This window comes from Typopeltis vanoorti, chromosome 18 (assembly GCF_054136105.1).
Source record: "Typopeltis vanoorti isolate ZY-2024b chromosome 18, IOZ_Tvanoo_1.0, whole genome shotgun sequence".
Lineage (NCBI taxonomy): Eukaryota > Metazoa > Arthropoda > Arachnida > Uropygi > Thelyphonidae > Typopeltis > Typopeltis vanoorti.
Genome location: NC_143566.1, coordinates 63,628,242 through 63,652,787, shown reverse-complemented (window position 1 = coordinate 63,652,787; position 24,546 = coordinate 63,628,242). Strand labels below are relative to the sequence as shown.

The 24,546-nt window shown below is 34.2% G+C and overlaps 2 protein-coding genes across 4 annotated transcripts in view; one reads left to right on the top strand and one right to left on the bottom strand.

The window, feature by feature from the left end:
• LOC150096718 (PMS1 protein homolog 1-like) overlaps positions 1–18,313 on the top strand; it is a 269,065-nt gene extending 250,752 nt beyond the window's left edge. For all 3 annotated transcript variants that reach the window (XM_090407892.1, XM_090407891.1, XM_090407890.1), the window contains 3 exons: positions 872–1,002; positions 10,674–10,831; positions 17,938–18,313. In XM_090407892.1, coding sequence (XP_090264018.1) covers positions 872–1,002; positions 10,674–10,831; positions 17,938–18,114 — 466 coding nt within the window. In that variant the 3' untranslated portion in view covers positions 18,115–18,313. The remainder of the gene's footprint in view (positions 1–871; positions 1,003–10,673; positions 10,832–17,937) is intronic.
• Positions 18,314–24,062: 5,749 nt separating this feature from the next.
• LOC150096717 (kinesin-like protein KIF21A) overlaps positions 24,063–24,546 on the bottom strand; it is a 753,433-nt gene continuing 752,949 nt past the window's right edge. Inside the window, exon 34 of the mRNA XM_090408696.1 lies at positions 24,063–24,494. Within this exon, the coding sequence (XP_090264822.1) occupies positions 24,392–24,494 (103 nt within the window). The 3' untranslated portion in view covers positions 24,063–24,391. The remainder of the gene's footprint in view (positions 24,495–24,546) is intronic.

Here is a 24,546-nt window from a genome sequence, read left to right as displayed (position 1 = left end):
TAATATTACAGCCACTTAGCATGTGAGTCAAACAAGTGCCTCCAACTGAATGATGCAGGTAGACAGTTGAAACTGGTACACTAACCTCCCCATAGGTGGTGCTATCTGTCATGCAGCATTTTAAAATTGGCATGAATTTGGTATGTCAGGCCGGAAGCTTTTGTAACGTTATCTTCAACTGAGCTGGTTGATAAATACTTATTGAAAGCATTTCTTTTTTTTTTTCTGAAGTCTGAAATATTTACATCCAATAGCCTAAGACCTGTTTTATGATACCATCTCTTCTTTTTGCTTAAGTTTTCAAATGCTCTCTGTTTTTATATAATGCAAAGATTTAGCCATTTTAATACTTGCATATGAAAAATATATGATTTTTTGCATTGATTTAACCCCAGTTTCTTCCTGGGCTTAGTTCCCACTAATCCTTCATCATTTCATTTATCAGCACAGGACAGAAACTAGTTGCAAGAGTGAATTATAATGTAGTATATTCTTACTAAAGTAATTCTAGGAAACACAGGAATTGTTATAATAAATAGTATATCACAGTGAATTCCTTTAGCACAGCATTACGTCTAGTGGGCTTTGGTCAGGTAGTAGTGTGCTAGAATTGAAGAAGAGGGTGGCTTAATGTCCATACTAAATAAATGTAAAATATACTGATTTTGTCTTTTAGCACACAGATAATGTATGTACATGGTGAACATTGTGTACTTAGCTACATTGCAGTATAGCGTCATTAGAATTCCACTGTACTCCTTATTAGTAGGAATTTCTGTAACACATTAATGATTTTATAAGTGAAGTAATTTTTAGAAATGCTAATTTAATATGTGACATATAATGTTAAAACTCTTTTTTTTTTTGTTAGCTCAATTGGAGGATCTACTGTTTGGCAGTTATTATTTAATCTCAAGACTTCCAAATATATCTCTAATGGCTTTTTATCCATTTCTGATGAAAGATTATTTGCTAATGGTTTCAATGTACAAATATTCTCTGGTTAGTAATGTGGTTTTTTTTTTTTTGTTGTTTTTCTTTCAAAATTATATTATAATATGGAAAATTTGAAATACAATGTATAAATGTTAATGATCTAGTTCCTCATGAACACTTTCACACACAATCAAATATGCATAGGCTAAATTTCTGCTAAGAGAATAAAGCAACTACTAATAGGTTGTTATAGCAGGTATGTATGTTTGTGTGTGTGTGTGTGTGTGCGTGCATGCATGCATGTGCCCGCACACACACGTGTATGTGAAGCATGTCAATAATTAATTATTATTATAGTACCTGTGTGCTGGTACCTTGTTATATTTTGTTCCCTGATGGTGGGAGTTTGGTAAAATATTGGAATATTAATTAAATTTATTTGAGTTAATATTAGCCTATGTTGTAATTTCCTTAAAAATAGTTATGAATAGCCTTACTATCAGGGGTAACAAATTATATTTTCCAAAAAATTACAGTTCTTCCTATGCTTATCATTTATTGACTTCTCATTATTGAAATGGTTTTTACACAAAGGAAATGTTCTCCAAACCACAATGCAGCATCACTAATCACTTTATGTTGGTTTTCCTCCAGGTACTCCAAATTTCCCCTCAAAACATGAATATACAGTCTTTCTTTAAAAGACTATATTTTTGATAGCTAATGTCACTCTTGATGGCTTTTGGTCTCTTTATCAAGTGGTGGAAGGCTTAAATAATAATAATAATCAGGACTCAAATTATGCAAAATCCTACTTATCACACAAAAAAGACTCTTCCCCGTTTAAAAAAATGAGGAAGGAGTACCCCTATTCCACTCCAAATTCTCAGCCACCATCCAAGCCTTGGTTCTCAAAAAAGTGTACCAAGACTGCAAAGAAAACACCTCTGTTTATCACAATTGGCTCAAGACCAAAACTCCAGCTGCCCTCTCTGCCTATACTACAGCATGCAACAGTTGCAAAAGAATCATCACCAAGTCGGACATTGAAAGGACCAAATGCTGCTAATTTGCCTCCTGCGTAAATGGCAGTTGCTCCTTCTGGTCCCATGCCAAGGGCATTGAGCGCAACTTTTGCCCACTCAGGTTTCCACCATTCTCACATCCAGATGGTACTGTAGTCACTTCACCAAAAGACAAGGCCAACTTACTTGCATCACTCGTCTCTTCCAATTCTTGCATTGATGACCAAGTTCCCTCCACTCCCCCAAAGAATGGCTCTCTTCATGGCCTTCCAACAAAAAGAATCCTGAATAATTTGAACTCAAACAAGGCATCTGGTCCTGATGGTATCCCCTTCCTATTGTGTAAAAAAATTGTGCCCCTAACATCGATCCTGTATTTTCTCTTCAATATATCCTACTCAACTGGCATCTACCCCACAACATAAAAACAGGTCCACATCCAGCCCATCCTAAAGCAAGGTGATAAAAGTCAACGATTCAACTACCATCCAATTGCTCTCACTTCTGTTCTCTCAAAAATTATGGAGAAGGTCATCAACAACCAATCATTGAACCATCTAGAGACATACCAACTAATCAGTGACTAGCAATATGGATTTTGTCACTCGCAATCTACTGCTGATCTTCTTGCTTTCACCACCTACCTATGGACTCAGGCCATGGAGAAATTTGGAGAAACTCATGTGGTCGCCCTCGACATTTCAAAGGCATTTGATTGGGTTTGGCACAGAGGCCTACTCACCAAACTGCCATGCTGTGGTCTGCTTTCCTTACTCTGCAACTGGATCGCCACCTTTCTCACTGGTCGCTCACTACATGCCATGGTGGACGGCTTATTCTCCTCATATTTCCCCACTAATGCAGGAGTATCCCAGAGTTCTGTTCTTTCACTCACTCACTCTCTTTCTGTTGTATATAAACGACCTGCTCTCACAGACTTCCAATCCTATCCATAGCTTTGCTGATAGCTCCATTCCTCCTTTTCATTTGATTAACCTGTTAATGCTCAAGTATTAGAATCCTTAAGATCATGACTAGGGACCTGATTCAGATCTAGCTATATCTGGGGCAAGGGCAACCTTGTAAACTTCATTATCACCATAGCCCAGTTCTGGCTGATCTTTTGCAAGAAAGAGCTTGCATCCTCCCCCCCCCCTTCAGTAATACTGAGATTTCCAAACATGATCAGATTCCTCTTCTTGGACTGACTTTTACCTCTGATCTTTCCTCGCTTGTGCCATATTTCAACTATAGCTTCTGCAGCTGCCAAAAAATTTGGAGTACTTTTTTGCATAAGACACTACTTCACAGCTCTTAACCCTATACAAAGCCCAAATCTGGCCAGCCATGGAATATTGTTCCCATATTTGGGGTGGTGCACCAAGATGGCTTGACTTATCCAGAAAAGGGCAGTCTGGCTAATTAATGATCCCTCTCTCACAAACCCACTTCAATCCCTGTCTCATAGATGTTCAGTTTCTTCCTTGTGTCTCTTCTACATATACTTTCATGGAGAGTGCTCTGCTGAATTGGCCACTATTATTCCCCCGCTCTCCTCCAAAACCATTAAAATAAAAGGCACTGTTTACAAACACCTTTTTACAGTTCACCTTAAAATTCACCAAACCAATTTCATTCACTGCCTCCTCTTTTATTCCATCTACTTCTGTCCTTTGGAACAGTCTTTCCCACTCTGCCTTCCCCAAAGATTATAACCCTCAGCTGTTCAAGCAAAATGTGAATAGACTCCTCTTCTCTTCTATTCCTCTTGCTCACACATGGCACTAATGTGCTATGGGTCTTGTCTTTCACGTGTGAATCAGATATATATGTATAAAAAAAAATCTACATGTGCCATCGAATGTGTGCAAGGAATGTAAGTTTTCTGTCAAAGATCTATGCTTCTGTTGCTACTGGAATAACAGTTTGTTCCATTCTTAACTCAGGATCTGGGTGAAGAGTATGTGTATAGCAGAAGTGTGCAAAGACACTTTTCTGCTGAACACCTGAACCCATTACTAAAAGCCCATGGGGAGATGCAATCCACTGCTTGCTGAATTTGTCTTTGTGTTACAAGAGTGACAGTAAATTGGGAAGTCATAAACATATACAGCATTGCCTTCAATGGGAGGAAGCTGTTAACTGATTGAGTTAACTTTGATTAATGACACTAAAGATAGATCCTTGGAGATTACCCTCTTCTTCATGATATGGCTGAGATAGCATACTTCCCACTCAGGCATCGTGGACGATTCAGCTAGACCAAGTTTTTAATAAATAAAGGAAGAGACTATGTTGTAGAGGTCTTTTAATGTGCTATATCTCTAGCCTGTGTCATTTTTTTTTTCCCCCATGCTGAAGAACACTGAAATTGAAGAGAATATTATTATTATTATTATTATTATTTTGACACCTCCAGGGAGTCCAAAGACTCATCGAGGGAGAGTGTGCCGACAGCATCGAACGATTGGTCCCCTTCCAACTACTAACCGCGCTCAAACATACTTAAGTGAGCCATTAGTAGCAGAGGCTCTACCATGCTTTCTAAACAATATCAGAGAAGTCTGGCATTAAGCATTTTTTCCAGTATCTTGCAAAGATGCCGTGCATAGCAGTAGGTCAATAATTATTTCCTGGTTTTGGGATGGCACTGACAACTGACTTATGCCAAGAATCCAGAAACTTTGTAAATATTCTGTTGTATAGTAAGAAAAGGAATCCATAGAAACTGATGGAAGTTGTTTTATCATCTGATAATGGATGCTATCAGAACCTACTGCACTGAGGTAACATAGCAAAAGAGCTACTACTTTTAGTTCCTCCTTAAGAAATGTCTGATAGGAAGCTTAGTCACTGTTTCTGTTTCAATATTAAGAATTCAGAAGGATATGAAGCTGTTGCTTAGATTCTAGCAAACTTTTCTTTCCAATTGGTTTGGGATTAGCAATAACATACCCATTATGTTCCAAGGTAGACAAATAGTGTATTCTCTTATCTATCTTTAATTTTCCAGATTTTATCCCATACAATTTTTGCACTGATTGTTTGATGCCACTCAGTGCAAAATCAATGATGTAAATTGTATTCAGGGTTGTTTTTGACTCTGACATTTCACATAATGCACTTGCGCTTGTGCATGATTAAAAGGTATTAAGTTTGATGTGGTAGAGTTTCTATGAAATATACTACATAACCTATCTTGATTGTTTGTGGCTACCTGGCACCACCAAAGCTTTGGGCAGAATGCAAATTCAGATGATGCTTTGAAATTGTGGCTGTTACTCCATGGACAATACAATCTGTTACATTTTTCACCACTTCATTGATAAGTGTTTGACTGACTGCTTCAGAATTGGGAAAAATGTTCCAGTCAGTCTGGTCCATTTTCTATGTCGACATTTGTGTAGGGTAACATGGTTTCTGCGAAGAAAGTGCAAATAACAGGAAAATGATCACTTCCATAAATTTTTCTTTGACATTCCACAAGAGCAGATTTTAAGATCTATTGCAGAATGCAAGCAGTTAGGCATATAGAAGAGTATTATCAATTATCAACAGACCACCATGGAATCAAGAGACTCATTGTAGTAGGTCCCATTCTTACATGCACAGCTCACTGTACCTCGAGTTAAATGCATTCACTGTCCCTGCACTCACCATTTCTCCTGAGAAGGCAATGCATTCCAATCACCCACCACTCTCCATGCAAAAAATTTACTCCTCACTCCTACCTTATTATAGCTTCCAGGGATGGCCTCTCATTCTTCCCATATCTCCAGATATTCTATGAAAAATCTCATCCACGTTAATCAGGTAATTAACCTTACCAACTTATACGTCTCGATCATGTCTCCCCCTCTTCCTTCTATCCACTAGGCTCTGTAATTTGCATTTTCTCAATCTATCCTCACATTCCAGAGACCAGAAACCAACTTAGTCGATTATCTCTGGACCCTGTCCAACATCTCATCATCCTTTTGAAAACCTGCTAACCAAATCTGTGCACAGTAATCCATATGCGGCCTGATAAAAGTCTTGTACAATGAAATCAAAATTCATGACAGTGTTCTCCACGTCATTCCCATAATCCACTGTATCATCCTCAGTTTTAGCAAAATGTCCACACAATTTCAAGTCTCTATCCAGCACAACTCCCAAATTCTTCATTTCCTCCAAAATATCCCCACCAATCCTATACTTTCCTTCTCAGACTTTAAAACCTTACACTTTCTAACATTAAACTGACACCCCCCCCCCACACACACACACGTTCACCCATTCAGACAGTCTATTTAGGTCCTCTTGCAAAGCTACATCTGCTATGTAGCTATGTCTTCTAACTCTCCCTAACTTTGCATCATCTACAAGCAACTGTATACTATCATTTAAGCCCTTTCCAATGTCATTTACATACAAATTAAACAACACTAATCCCCAAAACAGACCCCCTGGTAGCACGCCACTAGTGACTTTCCTCGTTGGGGATATTACTCCCCCATACATAACCTGTTGACACCTATCAGACAGCCAATCTCCAATCCAATGCACTAATCTACTATCCAACCCCATCTGTTCCAATTTAACTACTAGTTTGTCATGTGGTAATTAATCTATCGAAAGCCTTTGCAAAATCTAAATATACTACTGTATATGCATCCTCCTTGTCCAATGTATTTGTCACCTTGTTATAATAAGTAAGTAGATGGCTAAAATACAATCTTCCTTTAGCAAACCCCACTGGGTGTTGTATCCATTAAAGTCACCTATGAGAAGTATTGACTGAGGCAAATGCAATATAGGATTATCAGGTTCCATCTCATTTAAATCATAAACTGGTTTGAAATATATCGAACATACTGTAAAAAGAAATCACACAGACATGCAAATTGCTACTGCTTCCAGAGCAGTATTAAACTGATGAAGGAAAGAAGTATGACTGCCCACTAGGATAGCTACTCCACCATGAGCAGGACCATCTCCAGTTCTCCTTACAAACAATGGTGAAATTCTGTAAGGTGGAGTTTTAAATGTTTCCTGCAGACAGAAACAGAAGGACTTGTGTTTCTTGATAGTTTTAGGAGATCCTGCCAGTCCTTCTAAACCCTTTTGAATTAAGAATAGTAATGCTTTTCACCGCTTGCATGGATGATGAAAAACACTAGTATGACGTCTTTTGTTTTTGCTTGTTATCAAATGATCCTCAATTATCATATTCATGCTCAAGAACTTTTTTTGTTCAGTGCCAGATATCCCTGACCACAAGCAATGAATTTACTCAGGGGGGTGGAATACCAGGGATACCCTGAAAGGTATACTAGCACCACAGCAAGCCTTGAGCCTCAAACCATAGAGCTTGTCTGCAAAGGTTAACAGACCTGCAACACCGTTGCAGGTCTGTTGACTTTTGCAGACAAGCCCACTTAGCTGATGGATCCTGGCTGGGCTATCTAGGACAGCCCATCTTCTCTAAGCCAAAGCCAAAGTAGTGCAAGACTACCAATAGATTACCCTTTTTTCAGATGTCTCCACGGGTAGCACCACATGGCAAACCAGGCAGGTAGGTGGTAGATCACAGTGATGGGGGTAGTGTGGAAGAAGGGATAGTAAAAAAAAAAAAAAAGACAGGAGAAGTAGCATGAAGAATACACAGTCTGCCTGTTAAGTAATGAGATCAAATTTTTACAGGCCAGCCCTTTGAATAAAAGTAACTGTGTTTATAGTTTTGATTGCCAGAGTGTGTTATAATTGCAGGTGCGAATTTCAAGTCAGGTGACATGGCAATTTTCATGTGACAACCATTGAAGTAAAGAGCTGTGATAAAATTTTACTGTAACTTAGGAAAAACTGCTACAGAAGTGCCAAGATCTAAAAAAAAGTTTGTTTACAGCGATGACTGTCTGAGCCATGTACAGGTGTTCTGCTGGTTATCAACATTTAAAGATGGGAGGGAGTCCCTGGAGGATGAATCATGCTGTGGATGGCCAGTTTCTGCATGGACATATTAAAATGAGGTGAAAACTAAGGAAATTGTTGCCCATGACATAAATAACCACTAGGCTATGCGCTGTACAGAAATCTTAGAGATTTGCATAAGAGAAGGATTTGTTCAAGGTTCGTGCCACATAGAGAGAGAGAGAGAGCACTGGATTGCATGTCAAGATTTCATGCATGCAGTTGATCAAGATCACGATGTGTTGCAATGAATCATCATCACCTGTGATGAAAGTTGGTGTTTTCAGTTTGATCCGTCTTCTCCCCAGCAGAAGAAAATCAGGGTGCAAAAATCACACGTCAAGACAATGGTCATTGTTTTTTCTATGCTGCTGGGATTATCCATTGCAAATTTGTTCCTGAGGTCACCACAGTGAATGGTCAATATTATTTAGGAGTAATGCAATGCCCACATGCCGTGTCAGGAAAGATCTGATCCACGACAACAATTGGTTTCTGTTGCATGACAACATGCCCGTGCACTGCCTTTAAAGCAGTTCTGGTTTCAAAGATGATCTGTGCGATTGAACATCAGCCCCCTATTTGCCAGATTTGGCTCCTGCAGACTTCCCAAAGAAGAAGTGTGCCTTGAAAGGGAGATTGCTTCAGCGACGCTGAAGGAGGTTCAGGACTTCCACCATGCCTTCGAACACCCATACAACAGGCATGAACATTGTGTGGAGTTGGACGGAGATTATTTTCAATTTGCGTAATTGGCAATTCCAAATATAGTTCTTTGTTTTGATATAATAATTTGTGTTTGGGAAGAAAAGCAAAGAAAAAGACTGAAAAGGGTCACCGTGGACTTGAGAATGGTTATACAATATCACGTAGAGGCATTTCCCCCAAATCTACCATTTCTCTCTTTGAAACATGACAACAATTTCCATGCACTCATTGTTTGGCATATAAGATATAAATATTTTCTATTTAGAACTAAAAAGAAATGCCAGTCTGGTGTATAGGACACAAATATCATGTATCATTCTTTAGCAATATCAGTTCATGTCCATTGACAGTTGAGCCTCTCATTTGCCAAATCGATTAACTTCACAAAACAAAAAGTAGAGAAAATTGATAATATAATGTACATAATTTTTTAAAATTCCTTTTAAAATTTAAATTCAAATAAACATTGTAGAATGTATATTACAGGCATAGCTTTTATCTAACGACATATAAAATGTGTATAACAGTATATCCTTGGAATAATCTTTATTTTAACATTTTTTGCATAACCAAGGGAGTTAATCGATTTGGCAAGTGAAAATAACTTAGTAACTCATTAACACGTTAAGTACCATGTCGGTCATTAGTAACCAACAACATGTAATATTATTCTAATATTAAAAATTAACACAAAGTGATGCAATTTTTGAATATAATTTATAGTATTGCTATTTACGGTTTCTTTATCTCAACAATTCGTAAGATGTAATAAATTTAGTTTAATCCTTTATCCAAGTGTGAGCAAACAAAGTTTGCGCCTGAAAGTATCTTCAGGACTGGGGTACCACCTTACCCCAGTCCTGAAGATAATACTTTCAGGCACAAACTTTGTTTGCTCACACTTGGATAAAGAATTAAACTAAATTTATTATATTCTAACCAAGTGAAAAATAAACTTTCAACATCTTCCTCTAAATCCAGAGTAATTTATTAAAAAGGTGGCACACCAATTGGCAACTCCTATAGGTAGAGATGACCTTGCTAATGCTTCTGACTGGTTTCTCCACTTGGGCCTGGCTCCCACTGAAGAGACCTCAATAAAGGTCGAAACTAGTCTGGGTAGTGGCCCTTCCCTTAATGCATAACATCATATCCACAAGGAGATGTGTTTTGCATTATGGGAGATACTGAGATAGGCGTGTTGGTAGCTTGCTCCACCTTTGCAAGGAGTCGCCCTGGTGTTGGCAATTCCAATTATAGTTCTTTGTTTTGATATAATAATTTGTGTTTGGGAAGAAAAGCAAAGAAAAAGACTGAAAAGGGTCACCGTGGACTAGAGAATGGTTATACAATATCACGTAGAGGCATTTCCCCCAAATCTACCATTTCTCTCTTTGAAACATGACAACAATTTCCATGCACTCATTGTTTACCCTTACCCCAGTCCTGAAGATACTTTCAGGTGCAAACTTTGTTTGCTCACACTTGGATAAAGGATTAAACCAAATTTATTATATTCTAGCCACGTGAAAAATAAACTTTCAATTCATAAGATGAGTAGCTATTTTCTTTCGAAATTCTGTAATAGATATATATTTTTCGTTACATTTTTAAATAAAATGTGTGCTCCGTAAATGAAAAGGTAAATTAAGTGGCCTTGGCACTTAACGTGTTAATTGTTTTACTTTTTTTAAGACAATAATGGTAAACAGCTTACCGTTATTGTCTAATATTACTGTTGCATTAAAAAATTACTTTAAATTCTTAAGTGTTTGAATGGCATTATTGCAACAATTTACTTAAGAGTATGGAGTTAATGACATTGGCTTCTGAAATAAATTATTTATTATTCGACGGCCAAAAAAATTTTTTTTCATTTAGTGGTGTTAAGTCTAATTATTAAGGAAATTTATTTTAAATATAAAAAGTTAAGCATCAATCAAGCTTTGGCACTAAAATTCAAAAAGTGGAGTTTATCATTTTGGCCTGTGAATGGCTCATTTACTAGGATAGTACAATATTTAACAAAATAATTTTTAAAAATATTAACAGGAAATGATCAGCAGAGGGCAGAAGTTCTAGGTGTGGCATCTTGTATACCTTCTTATGGTTTAGCTGATTTGTGTGAAGTTTTGATGCTTATTCAGAAAGAAGGCTTATCTGTACCATTAGAAAAGTGTAGACCTTTAAAAGTTATTAAGTTCCTGGAAGTAAGTATTTATTTGGTTGCCATTTCATGTATAGACTGTTCATAAAATACTGAGTGTTTGGATTGGGAGTTTAAATAATAAAAAAAATCCTGTTAGAGATATTTATTTAATAAAGTAAAGCAAAATAAAAATATAGGAAAGCAAAGTTGTGTATAAAAGTAGCTAAACAAAATTACAAAAATGACCAGAAGAATTATCACAAAGATGTCAGACTGTTTTGGAATTTTTTTTAAACAATCAGGGGAAGAAATATCACATGCAAACAACACATATTTATGGTAACACTATAGATCAGATTGTCTAGGAACGGGAGCAAATGGGCACAACAAGTATCTGTCTATATACATATATTAACATCATGTACATTCCAGCCAGTTAGTATGGAATGGTTTCTAATACTAGTTGAGGATTGGCTAGGGTCCTGACTTATGCTGGATCTTACATGATAGGTAGGCTGAATGTGTGCCTTCCAGATCCTTGGAATTCGCTCCAGTTCCTAGACACACTAGTCGCACGTCTTCCTTCAGGCAGTCTATCCTTCGCGGTCTACCGAAAACCGACATACACTGGCCAATACATACATGCTAATTCATACCACCACCCATCACAAAAATATGGAGTCATTAACACCCTTAAAAACAGAGCTACAACAATTTGCTCTAACCAGCAAGCCCTGAAACAATAACTAAAAATCATCAGCGACACATTCATAAATAATGATATAACAAAAATGCTGTTAATAAAATACTCCATAAAACTACAACAAAAATGAATCTAGATTACAGTAAAACCATAGCCATCCCATACATTAAAGGGTTATCAGAAAAAATCAACAGAATCCTACAACATTATAACCTCAATGCCACTTTTAAACCACCCACTAAACTTAAAACCATATTCAATTCCTCTAAGGATCCTCTCCTCCCATTAGCACATCTTGGAGTCTATTGCATCCGCTGCACCTGTAACTTACTGTACATTGGTGAAAGAGGACGGACAATCCCTATATGCAAGAAAGAACACATTAAATATAACCATTATGGTGAAGCAGGGCTCTCAGACCACGCACTCAACACCTTACACCAAATCAACTGGAAAAGCACCTGCTCTTTACACCGCACAAAAACCTGGTACGAAAGGAAATTTAAGGAAGCCTGCGAAATCCTGATAAACCACCCAAATATCAACAACAAAGATGGCATGAAAATTCCAAGGATCTGGATGGCACACATTCAGCCTACCTAATATGTAAGATCCAGCATAAGTCAGGACTCTAGCCAATCCTCAGCTAGTATTAGAAACCATTCCATACCAACTGGCTGGAATGTGTACATGATGTTAATATATGTATATAGATAAATACTTGTTGTTGTGCCCAATGTATTTCTACAACCAACAGATAATAATAGGACTCTAGCGTTGATGTATAATTTTTTTTTTTCCACCAGAGGTCATGCCAACAATTGTTGTAGCAGTTGGTCACTGTCTGTAACAAACCAATTTGATTGTAGTGTAGCTTGTTTCCTGTGTGTAGTTGTATGCTCCAGAAGATGACCTTGACATAAAGGTCGACACGTCGAATGTAGATTTTAGTTATATTAAACTAAAGTTTTTATTCAAACATGGTAGTTATCTCCATAATTTTCAAAAATGCATTCAGATCACTGTGTAAAGCCTAAAAGAATGTGATTTCAATAATTTTGCTAAATATTTGGCTATGCGATTAGAATTTAGAATTAAATAGAGATTCTACATCGAAGACGTAGAATCTTTATATACTAACGTACCTCTCAAAAGAGACTTTAAATTACTTGCTGACATCTTCCCACAAGACATAAAATTATTTGATTTCGTGATGCACTCTGGATATTTCTTATGTCAAAACAAATTCTACAACCAAGTGGAAGGAACAGCCATGGGAAATCTACTTTCACCTGCTCTAGCCAACTTTTATTTGGAACATCTAGAAGACGTCCTGTTCTCATCTATATTCAGTTGTTTGCTGATGATGCAAAGTTGTGTAGTGCAATAAAAAATCAAGCTGATGTTGAAAGTTTGCAGGAGGATTAAAATAAGCTGGTAAAATGGGCAAAAGAAAATGGATGTCAGTTCAATGTGGAAAAGTGTAAAGTCATGCATTTTGGGATTAAAAGATTACCAGCTGTGTACTACATCGATGGAAAGGTACTCCAAGAGATTGATGAGGCTAGGGACTTAGGGGTATTGGTAGATAGGGAGATGAAGTTCAGAGGACACATTGCTAAGGTGTCCAAGATTGCACATAGGATTACTTGGTTGTTGAGGAACACACTGACATCTAGAGATAAAGAGGTTATTATTCCCCTTTATAAAGCATTGATACTTCCACATTTGGATTACTGTGCTCAGGTCTGGTCACCTGGATTCCTTGGAGATCAGGAGGCTGTGGAGAGGGTTCAGAGAAGAGTGACCAAGTTGGTGAGTGATATAAAAAATACTCCCTACATTGATAGATTGAGAGCTTGTGGATTGCAGAGATTGGTTGATAGGCGAAGAAGAGGGGATATGATAGAAACATTCAAATTACTAAAAGGTTTTTATAGGATTGATGCAGGGGAAATGTTTCAGCTGTGTGATAATGATGGAAGAACAAGAGGTCATCTCTGGAAATTAAAGAAGAGTGTGGTTAACAAAGGTGTCAGAACAAGGTTTTTTGCCTGGAGGGTGGTGAATGAGTGGAATTCATTGCCTGACTTAGTTGTGAGCTCTTCGTCTGTAAATGAATTCAAGAAGAGATATGACAGATATTGTTTTGCTAGTTTGGGTCTCCCGCGATGAGTCTACTGACTCCATGGAGATACCCATAATAATAATAAAATAATAATAATAATTCCCTCAACCTTCCTTTTGGGTGAGATATATAGACGACATCTTTTCGTATGGCCTCATAACAGAGATTCCTTACCTTCCTTTTTAGCCCGAATCAATTCCTTACATCCTTGTATTAAGTTTACCATGGAAATTGAAAAAGACAACAAGTTATCCTTTTTAGACATCCTTCTCATCCTTTCACCTTCGGGTATTCTAACAACAAGAGTTTACAGAAAACCCACTTTCACTGGACGTTATATTCTCAAACAATCTGCTCATTATCCTTATCATAAAATGTTTAATCCGACGAGCCAGAATTAATTGTTCAACTCCTCATGAATTACAGAAAGAACTTTCAACTATCAAACACCGCATGAAATTAAATGGCTTCTCCGAAAAGAGTACACAACATCTGTTAGATTCTTACAAGCCAATTCAAAACAACACAGATTCAATACGTTGAGTTCCAATTCCTTATATTTCCGGGATTTCAGAACCAATTTCACGAATTCTGAAGAAATATGATTTAACAGCCACTTATATATACATATTAACAAAATATCCACCTATTTCCCCTCTTCTAAAAATAAATGCTCAACTATGTCTCTGCATGGTGTGTATCAAGTTCCTTGTAACTGTAATCTGTCCTACTTTGAACAAACAGGATTCTCTATAGAAAAAAGAATTTAGGAACATCAATCATACATTCAGCACAACAAATTCGATAAGTCTGGATTGGCTCAGCACGGAATAGAGACAAGCCACAACATCCTCTGGTCCAAGACTCGCCTCCTATGCAGATGTCGCTATAAATTTGAACGTTTATTTAAAGAACATGCAGAGGCCTTACTTCAACGCCCTAACTTGAATCGAAATGACGGTATATCTTTATCAAAAATATGGGAAAGTTTAATCAGGATAACACATTAATATATATATATAATTTTTTTTTTTTAAAGTAAGACTTTAATTCTTACATTAGTCTGTTATTTATAAATTAAGATTATATGAATTTGTGAATTAATATCTTTAATTTAATCATTACTCCGATAAAAAATGTTTTCCTCTGTTTAATACTTAACAATATAACATCACACGGCTCGTTCTACTTTTGAATGATCAATTGTTGGTATTCCACCTTGTTAAAAACTGTTCCTATGTAGCCACTGAAGATAGTCTGTTATTTTCAGACTGAAATATTTGGCAAATTAAAATATAATATTCTTGTGTAAACGTGTCTTAATGTTGCATGTTTCTCTAAAGAAGCATAAACAGTCAACTTCTTCACCACCTAGCAGCTCACCTATTAATCTGTAGCATATATATCTCCTATTCACAGAATGTTCAGACTAAGCCAAGATGCTCTATACTTGTGTAGTCACTGATATTTCCAAACATATTTGTTCAAGTTTGGCATAGCAGATTACTTACTTTGTAATTGGGTTGTCATTTCCCACTGCTATTATTTTACTGTATGTCATGGTGATCAACTTCCTTCCTGTCAAGATTTTCCAGCAATGTTGGAGTTCCTTGCTATAGCATCCTCTTTTTTTCATGTCATATATGACTTACCACAAACCTCACACCTATCCATAGTTTTCATTTTTTTAAACCTTATATATATATAATGCTCCAGCATTCCAAGTTTTAGGGTTTTTGAGAACTCAACTAATGTATTCACATTGATCTCTTGGCAATTTTTCACTGGTGTGGTAGCAGTGAACTGCATGAATTCAATGCTATCAAACATTTCGTTCATCTTTCAGATCAGATTTCTATAAGTGAATCTTCAGTGGTTACTGAAGATTCACTTAGAGAAAAAAAACTTAAACTGTGGTTAGGGTTCAGTTTCCTATAGTCCTGTTTATGGTCTGAGGACCATATCAATTTCTTTCTAGTTTCTGTATCTGATATATAATGAGGAAAATGCTGGTTATGCCAAGGAAAATTACTGGAGTTCATTTTCTAGATAGTGTGCAGATGAGTCACCATTCTTAAGATTGGTTTGGTTGCAGGGGCTTCTTTGAATTTGTGTCTGCACCAGGTTTTAGCACAATATGTAAGGCACCTTGGATGCCTTTCTCTGGCATATTTTATTTTAGGATGACTTAAATACCTATGTAGGGTAAGTTACATGTTCAATGGATATGAATATACTTTTTAATTTTGTGGGTTGTTTAAATGTGGCTTTTATGTTGTACTTTTGCAGTATTTTGTCAGTTTTTTTATATTCCCCAAATGTAAGGAATGACTATGTTGACCTTATATTTTTTATTTTGGATTGTTTTCTTGTTGTAGTCATTTTTTATAAATATTTTGCTAATTATAATTGGAAAAATGAGTTTTAAAAAATTATTTAAAACTAGTTTTTCAGAGCAAATTGTTAGCATATGCATTTGTGGGAAAGTGGAGCACCCATAGTACGGCTATGGGTGCTCCACTTTCCTACAATAGTTTTATTGTAACTACTCTGTATAATTCAGTTCATCATATTCCGAATGGCTGGAGAATCTTAAGAGTATCCATCTATGAAAAAGAGAAATAAAATAAGTGAGAATTACAAAGGAATTTTTATAGTGAGTGCTCCAAGTAACATTTTCATAAGCATGCAACAACTATGAAAAATTGTAGAACAAGCTTGATTCAGGTGAAGTACATAGATAGGCTCATTATTACTTTAAGACAATCAGCTGAGAAATCATAGGAGTATAACAAGGATCTTTAAAAAAAAAAACATGTGCTAATTTGCATGAGAAAAGCTTTTCAGAACTTTGCAATTATGATGGAAAGGAATATGTAACCCATATTAAAATTCAAAATCAGCAGCAGAATTGAAGAATTTATAAATTTGAAAGTTTAGCTGAATTTCATAAAATTTTCTCTAGGAATGCACACAGCATTTCTGGGCTAAAATAATCTATGTGACTTTGAAACTTTTTCCACTTGGTTATATTATAAATTAAAGATGCCAAGAAATTCTTGGTTTCATCCTTTATCCAAGTGTAAGAAAACAAAGTTTCCACATGAAATAACTTCATGACTGGGCAACTCGTATATAGAGGTTAATGACTTAGTATCCCATAATGCATAGCATTATACATGTCTGTAAGGAAATGTGCATTGCATTATGGAATACTAAGGCAATTGATGTGAAGTCATTAGCTTCTATATACGAGTTGCTGGGCAACATATCCTTACAGACATGTATAATGCTATGCATTATGGGATACTAAGAAAATTTTTGCTTACACTTGGATAAAGGATGAAACCAAGAATTTCGTGGCATCTTTAATTTATAATATAACGAAGTGGAAAAGTTTTAAAGTTGCATATATTCTCTTAAAATATTATTTTAGCCTAGAAATGCTGTGTGCATTCCTAGAGAAACTTTTATGAAATTCAGCTAAATTTTCAAATAATAATCCATATAGCACAGATAGTGTGAACATGTTTTAATTTATATATTCTTCAATTCTGCCTGCTGGTTTTGATTAATATGGGTTACATATTCTTTTCCACTTTGTTTGCTTACACTTGGATAGAAGATGAAACCAAGAATATAATTTCTTGGCATCTTTAATTTAATTTATAATATCACCAAGTGGAAAAAGTTTCAACATCTCTAATCCAGAGTATTTTAGTAAATAAGGTGTGATACCTTTTTGGCTACTTGTATGTAGAAATATAACTTCTGGGTCTAGCTTCCACAAATGAGACTTCAATAAAGGTTAAAACTGGTCTTGGTAGTAGCCCTTCCCATAATGCATAGCATTATAGGAAGTACCTCTATATATATATATGAGTTGCCTGTCATGAAGTGGTTATTTCAAGTGCAAACTTTGCTTGCTTACACTTAGATAAATGATGAAACTAAGAATGTGACTTGTAACCATTTCAAGTGCTGGTTTAGTAAATTTTATTTAGATATTCTAAAAGAGGTTTAAATATAATTAATCAGGTAAGTTCAGAGAGAAATCAGTAATTATCGAATATATTAATACTAAACTTCAATTCTGTCATATAACTTAAATAAAATGAGCAATATATTGCTCATTTTATTTAAGTTGTATGACAGAATTGTATTGCTGCCGTACTATTTAAATCGAGCATGAGAATACTACCTACAAATGCAGATGGTTTTATGGCATGACACTGGCTGATGAATAATTGATTGTGCTAAAATTTTGTTTCATCATATTTAATTTTACCAGGAGTTAAATTATATATTTATTGAAGTATGTTTTTATTTCAATAAGGAAGAAGCTCACCGTATCGCCAAACAAGATTCTGTAGTCCTCGATCAAGAAAGATTAAAAGAAGTAATGCAGTATCTTGAAACATCTTCAAATAAGACTACATGCCTGCATAACAAACCTATTTACCAAGTTTTATATGAGCTGGAAGATAGTGTATCTCAGTGCTCTCAACCATAACATATTAATTTAATTTTCATCCAAGAAAAGCAGTGGCAAGGCTGCTCTATTTTTGTGGTCCTTATAAGTTCACTGTAGTGAGAAGCAACTGTATTTTATGAATAAAAAGCATTGCAATCATTTAAAGAATGAGAAAATCTTCTTATACTATAAATGATGTAAAGGTTTTTCCCCCCCAATAATAAACAAAAATTTTGTTTGAAAACTTTATTTCCTCTTTCACTAACCAATATACAAAGAAAATAATATTTAATAACTAGAAAGGCAATGTACATTGATCAGAATAAATTGTCAACATTATAACACAGTATTATAAAGTCTAAACATTTGCTCTTATTCAAAAGGTATGGAATTATGTAATAAATCTAGTACCCGTTATGAGACAGGGTTCACATCTCAGAAAAACTGAACTTAAAAGGATTAGCACAGTTTATTTAGAGATGGAAGCATGAACTGTATTAATATTTACTACACAGGGTTAGAAAAAAAATCTTTGATTTCTGTATTTGGAATATTACACCACAGTCAGTTGGAATGAAAATTATCACAGGATGTACATAGCTATAACTGATATCCAAAACACAATAAATTATACATAGTAAACTTATCAATAAAATTAACATTCTCTTAAAAATAGTACAGTAGTTTTGTTTTGTTTCCTAAAATATTATCACATTTGTGGCTTGGTATCAAGAAGTGCAATAACAAAATCTATATCTCAGAAGATAGATTAACTAGTAGTGTTAAATTTAAGTACAAGAGAAATAACAAACATCTAATAACATTAACAGTTTAAAATCATTAAAAAAATATGTATATTCATATCATGCTATAAGCTCTTCTTTAATTAAAGAAATGAGAATGTTTTATAAATGGAAATGCCAAAAAAAAAACATTTGCAACTACATTTGAAAACTAATGTATGTCCTTACATTTTTCCCATAATACACACACAAAACTTAACAATATTTACAAATTTCGTAACTGATAAAAAGTTGATGTTAACAGATCAAACAATTTACACATCTAAAACTTAATTACTACACATTTGTTTTTAGAGACTCAGAAGTCAAACATTAAGAGCACAATTATGCTGCTTGACAAGCTGTAAAGATCAGGGGAAGCAAAATGTAAAGTTATTATAGCTCAAGAAACAGTACGTTAGATAAATCAAAAAGCTACTCTTAGATGAACTGTCTTATGCTAGAAAAATAATTTGAGAGTTGGGGATACAGTTCACCTAAAACCTTGTTTTTGTACATGTTAGTTTGAATTATTGTGAGGAGGATGGTGTAGCATTCAAATTAAACAGCTCAAAGCTGATTGAATAGCAACATTTGAGGTTGGTAAGGTTATGCATTTTAATAATGCTCATTAAACATTTCTTCTAAAGTGATGTAGATAAAAACAACTTTTATTATTGCTGTAATTTTTCTATTATTACACCAATCAGATCTCATTTTATAGCAGTAAATTTATAAAAAGTTTTGTGGAAATCAGTAGTTCCAAAATACAGGTATCTGTATTTTGGGAATTTTGCATGACTATTGGATTAGCATGAAAATAATGCTGAAAAAAATAATTCTTTGAATAATAAATCAAAAATGGAACTTTTATTAAATAGGTATATCCTATAACATCAAAGTTCATTATATGATAAAACTTAGCCCTTTATAGAAAAAATAAAGTTTCTTATGAAACTTTAAAATGAAAGTGTCTTACGAAAGCCCTTTATAGAAAAAATAAAGTTTCTTATGAAACTTTAAAATGAAAGTGTCTTACGAAAGCCCTTTATAGAAAAAATAAAGTTTCTTATGAAACTTTAAAATGAAAGTGTCTTACGAATAAGTCTTCCCCCACACACACACCACAAGAAAACTATTGAAGTCTCCAAAAACAATTGTTTAAAGCACAGTGCTTGTTGAATGTCCAGACTCAGAAATAATCATTATTGCTATTAATCTTAGATAAAATATTGCTAGGACACATCATTAAAAAAGCAGTTAAGCATATGAATGAAGATGCCATTATCAGCTTGTGAAAACAGTGCTTATTATCCCTTTTTGTGGTTGATTAAGTGATTGATTAATGTGGTAAAATGCTTTTAACAAGTAAGATCAGAAAACAGCATATTAATACTATATACATATGTACATGATATATATATACTAAGAGGGAAAATGTGATATAGCTATTTCTATTACCAAGACAAATCTTAAAAAAAAAAAGTATTTAAACAAGGTCTTATAATATCAAAATAGTATCCCCATGCCTTGATTATATCTTGAATCTAAAATTTTTTGAGCATTACCTCCAAGATAGATCTATAATTTATGGAAGCCCTTTTCAAGTTATATAACTGCAAAATTTATACAGGAATGTGACCACTTGAGATGTTTGGTCCTACTCTCACATGATGCTTACTACTATACTGTGCGTTGCAGTATTTAGACTATTAAACAAAGGCAAATTGCCTGCAATTGAAAATAAAAATGTCTATAGATCTTCAAAATTCATGCAGATTCAAATATATGCTAAAAACTTTGCATTATGAATGAAAAAAACTACTTATTTTATATACACCCCTTTCATGGAAGGGACCAACATTTGAGATTACATAAAGCAGCCTAAATTATAACCAGAACAAACCATCATTAAAAATGCAAGCTATTTTTAATCTTGCACATTCATTATATATGTACATAGTCTACAAGTAAGGACACTTCATGTTCAGATTTGATAGAAAGCATATTTTGAATGAAGTGATAAAATTTATGAGGTCCTTTATTTTGAGTATCATTATCTGAATTAGAACAGAGACAGGATATAGAAAGGTATAATATACGTTAAAGATACCAAGCTATTTAAAACCTGGTTTTAATCCATTTCCCAAGTAAGTCAAGTTTGTGCCTGCAAGTAGTGCAACTCTTAGTATTTACCCTTATTAAGGGTAAATACTAAGAATAGTGATCAGAGCTTATTCCACCTTTACCACAAGTTTCCTAAGACTTGCAGGTGCAAACTTGACTTGCTTGTCTGTTTGCTTACTTGGGAAATGAATTAAAACCAACTTTAAAATAGCTTGGTATCTTTAAAGAGACAGGTTATTTTGCCAGGAAACTCGTTTTCAGTTCCTTGTAATTTAAAGAAACTAATTAGCAAAATAATGACATACATATATTATTTATTTAGTTACTTATTTTATATTAAAGAGTTTTATTTAAGAGAATGAAAAAGTCTAGAATATCAAAATCCCAGATAGATATATACTTTTAAAAAGCAATTCATAAGGAAAGGATAGTATATAGGATGAACTATGGAAAATACCTTTTCCATAGTTTGAATCTTTATAACTAATGCTATTTTAAGTTTAATGCTGCATGCAAACAGTAAAAGTCCAAAATCTTCATGATAAACTATTATTTAAGGCAAATTTCCTCATAAATGATGGCAATTCACATAACAAAATACAGCTATTGGGAGCAATGTTGTGAGGAAATGTTTTCTATTAAAACTAGGATAAAAAGAATAATAGAGGATGCCATTAGATTTTATTTTTTGCATTATACAGCAATTTAAAAAAAAAAAATCAAATTTTATCTGTTTTTTTTTTCTACATTTGCTAGAAGCTAAATTAAATTCTTATTCTTATTAAAGACATGGTTGAAAATAGAATTTTGTTAGATATAGAAAAACAAAAATAAAATGAGTGAAGCCCAGTAATGCCATACATATGCTTTTACAATGCACTCTGTTAAGTGGGGAGTAGAGGAGGCTTGCGAATAGCCAAAATCCTTTGATACTAGTAAATTTGAGGAGAAAACTAACTCTGGTAATGAAATATTGGAAAATCATACTCTGACGATAGCAAACGATTGGGTGGAATACATAAAGCACACAAAAAAATGCAAATACAAAACAACTACAAGGTATGAAATTATAATAATTAAAATCCAAAATTAGTGTTTAAATTTCAAAATGCCATATCAGCTTAAATTAATTTATCTACACGAAATCTTTAAAATCAGAACTGGCTTAAAAAAAAAAAAAAACTTCAGTGATTGGTCTCCCTCTGCTTACAAAGGGAGAGAGACAGAAGAGAAGTGATGAATAGCTATCAGCCTGCATTTGCTAACCTAAGAGAAGGGATATAGCTAGTTTGAAAAACTGAGCTTCCTAATTGGGACAGACACATCCAACATTAAGTTGATGTCCAACTGGGAAGTTTTTCACACCGGCTGTGTCAAACCCTGCATTTAGAATGACTAATACAGATTAGCTGTTAATTACTTCTGTCCACTCTCACTTTGCAATTGGAGGTGACTAATAAAACTATTTCACTTTTGGGTAATGGATTAAAACAAGAATAAAAAGAATTATCAAGTACAATAGACCAATTCTAAAGTCAACTGACTGCTGAAATTTTCAGGTTATTTTCAAATTTAATGATATTGCCTGCACATTAATTTGTTATTTGACACATTTCAAAATTAAAATGTTAATTCTGATTTTCATTTCTTAATTTCAATACCCTTCTACTTCTCATCTAAGTCTTCCCTTATTGTATTCATTTTTACTTTTTTTTCATATTGTCATTTATTATATGCTTTATGGTTAATGTCATCAATATATGATTTCTTGTCATTTCCTTATAAATCTAAGGAAAAAATTCGTGGTCATAAACAAAGGAAATCAAACATTGTCAGCTATCAATAGTTTGGAGCTCTTCAATGCATGAGGAGAAGTAAATTAATGATTCGCTCATGTGCTCTGGAGAGAGTGATTGACGATCCCAACAGCCCTGCTAAAGCTTGGTGTCAGATAAGTTCGAAAAAGCTATAATTACCCAACTGAATGTCAATACTTTCTTGAGTATTTATTTCCTAGAAATAAAAAGATTATCCGTTTTTCACACACCACAACAAATTTCTCTGGTCCCTAGAGATTTGCTATAGTGAGCATCTACTGTAACTTCATTTCTATAAACTGTGGCAGGAAGTTGACCAAAACTACTACTAAGGCATAAGATCAAAACTACATTAAAAATAATCTGATAAATATTAAAATTTTAGTATAAAAACATACAAAAATCTATAAAGTTGCTTTCATACAGCAACAGCTTAAGATTATAAAACACTGCCTATTGGAGAGTTTCATGTCATGTGGCTGTTCTTTTGTGCAACCAAATCTTTGGTTCCTGATCACTCAAGTAGATATTTTTAAGAAGGATATCATATGATAAATCACGAAATAATTTTTACTAAATTAGAATTTGTTACTTCTGGTATTTAATCAAAATTAAATTAACATCATCTAAATAATATTCAAATATAATTGTCAGTAGTACAGCAGACTCTCACTATAGCAAATACCATTATATCAAACTCACTCACCACACTACTGAAAGTCCCAACTAAAGTTCTACCCCCACAGGAACAATATTATTCTAAATGCAATTCACTATTAAAAACTATGCACACAGTCACTATTTGTTATAGTGAGAGTCAGCTGAAGAAGTCAATCTGACTTGGTCAAGTGTTGATGGTGTAAATGAATAAATTATATCGCATATATCATCATCTCCTTCCTGAAAATAACATTACTTTCATACACATGTTCGACATTATTTATATAAAATGAATTGTATCAGCCATTTCTAGTACAGCAAATACTGCCACACAACTGGATTATACAAGAAATGCTATTCTTACCAAAATAAGATACAAAATTCATTTTTGTATCAAATATTGTTCGTGAGCATTTCCAAAATTACGGAAGCACACAAAGGCACTGGACATAATTAGAATAAAATTTTAATTATTTTTTTTTTTATCCCTTTTTGAGAGTAGCAACCTTTTTTAAATACATATCTGGCTTAGTTAATTTGGCTATAATAGTAGAGAATATCTAGTAATATTTGCATCTAAGTGAGAAAATATCACCAAAATCTGAGACTATTATTGGTGGCATAAAATATAATAATAAAATTTTGTCACACTGTTTAGTACATATTACGTCAATTTTATCAAAAATGAAGACTATAAGGATACTTCTTCCTAAGAGATGCTTTTAGCAAATTCACTTTTTCCCAAATACTTGAATACGTGACATGCAGTAAATAAACAAATATAAATAAAGACTATGTAACTGACAATTAAAAATTCCTATGTTTTGTATCATCATGTTTTTAGCTAATATCAGTGAAGAAATAAAAATTATATTATAACAGTGCATTAGTATTTGGTTCAGATGTTTTAATTTGATGGGCTGATATATCCTACACACATCCTGGAGACACTGTTGCTTCATCACCAAAATCACTAAAATCAGAAGATATATCTAAGTTACTATGTAACCTCCATATTCTCACTGAAGAATCACTGCAAAGAAAATAAAATAAAAAAAATATAGATATCAGTTTATTAATACACA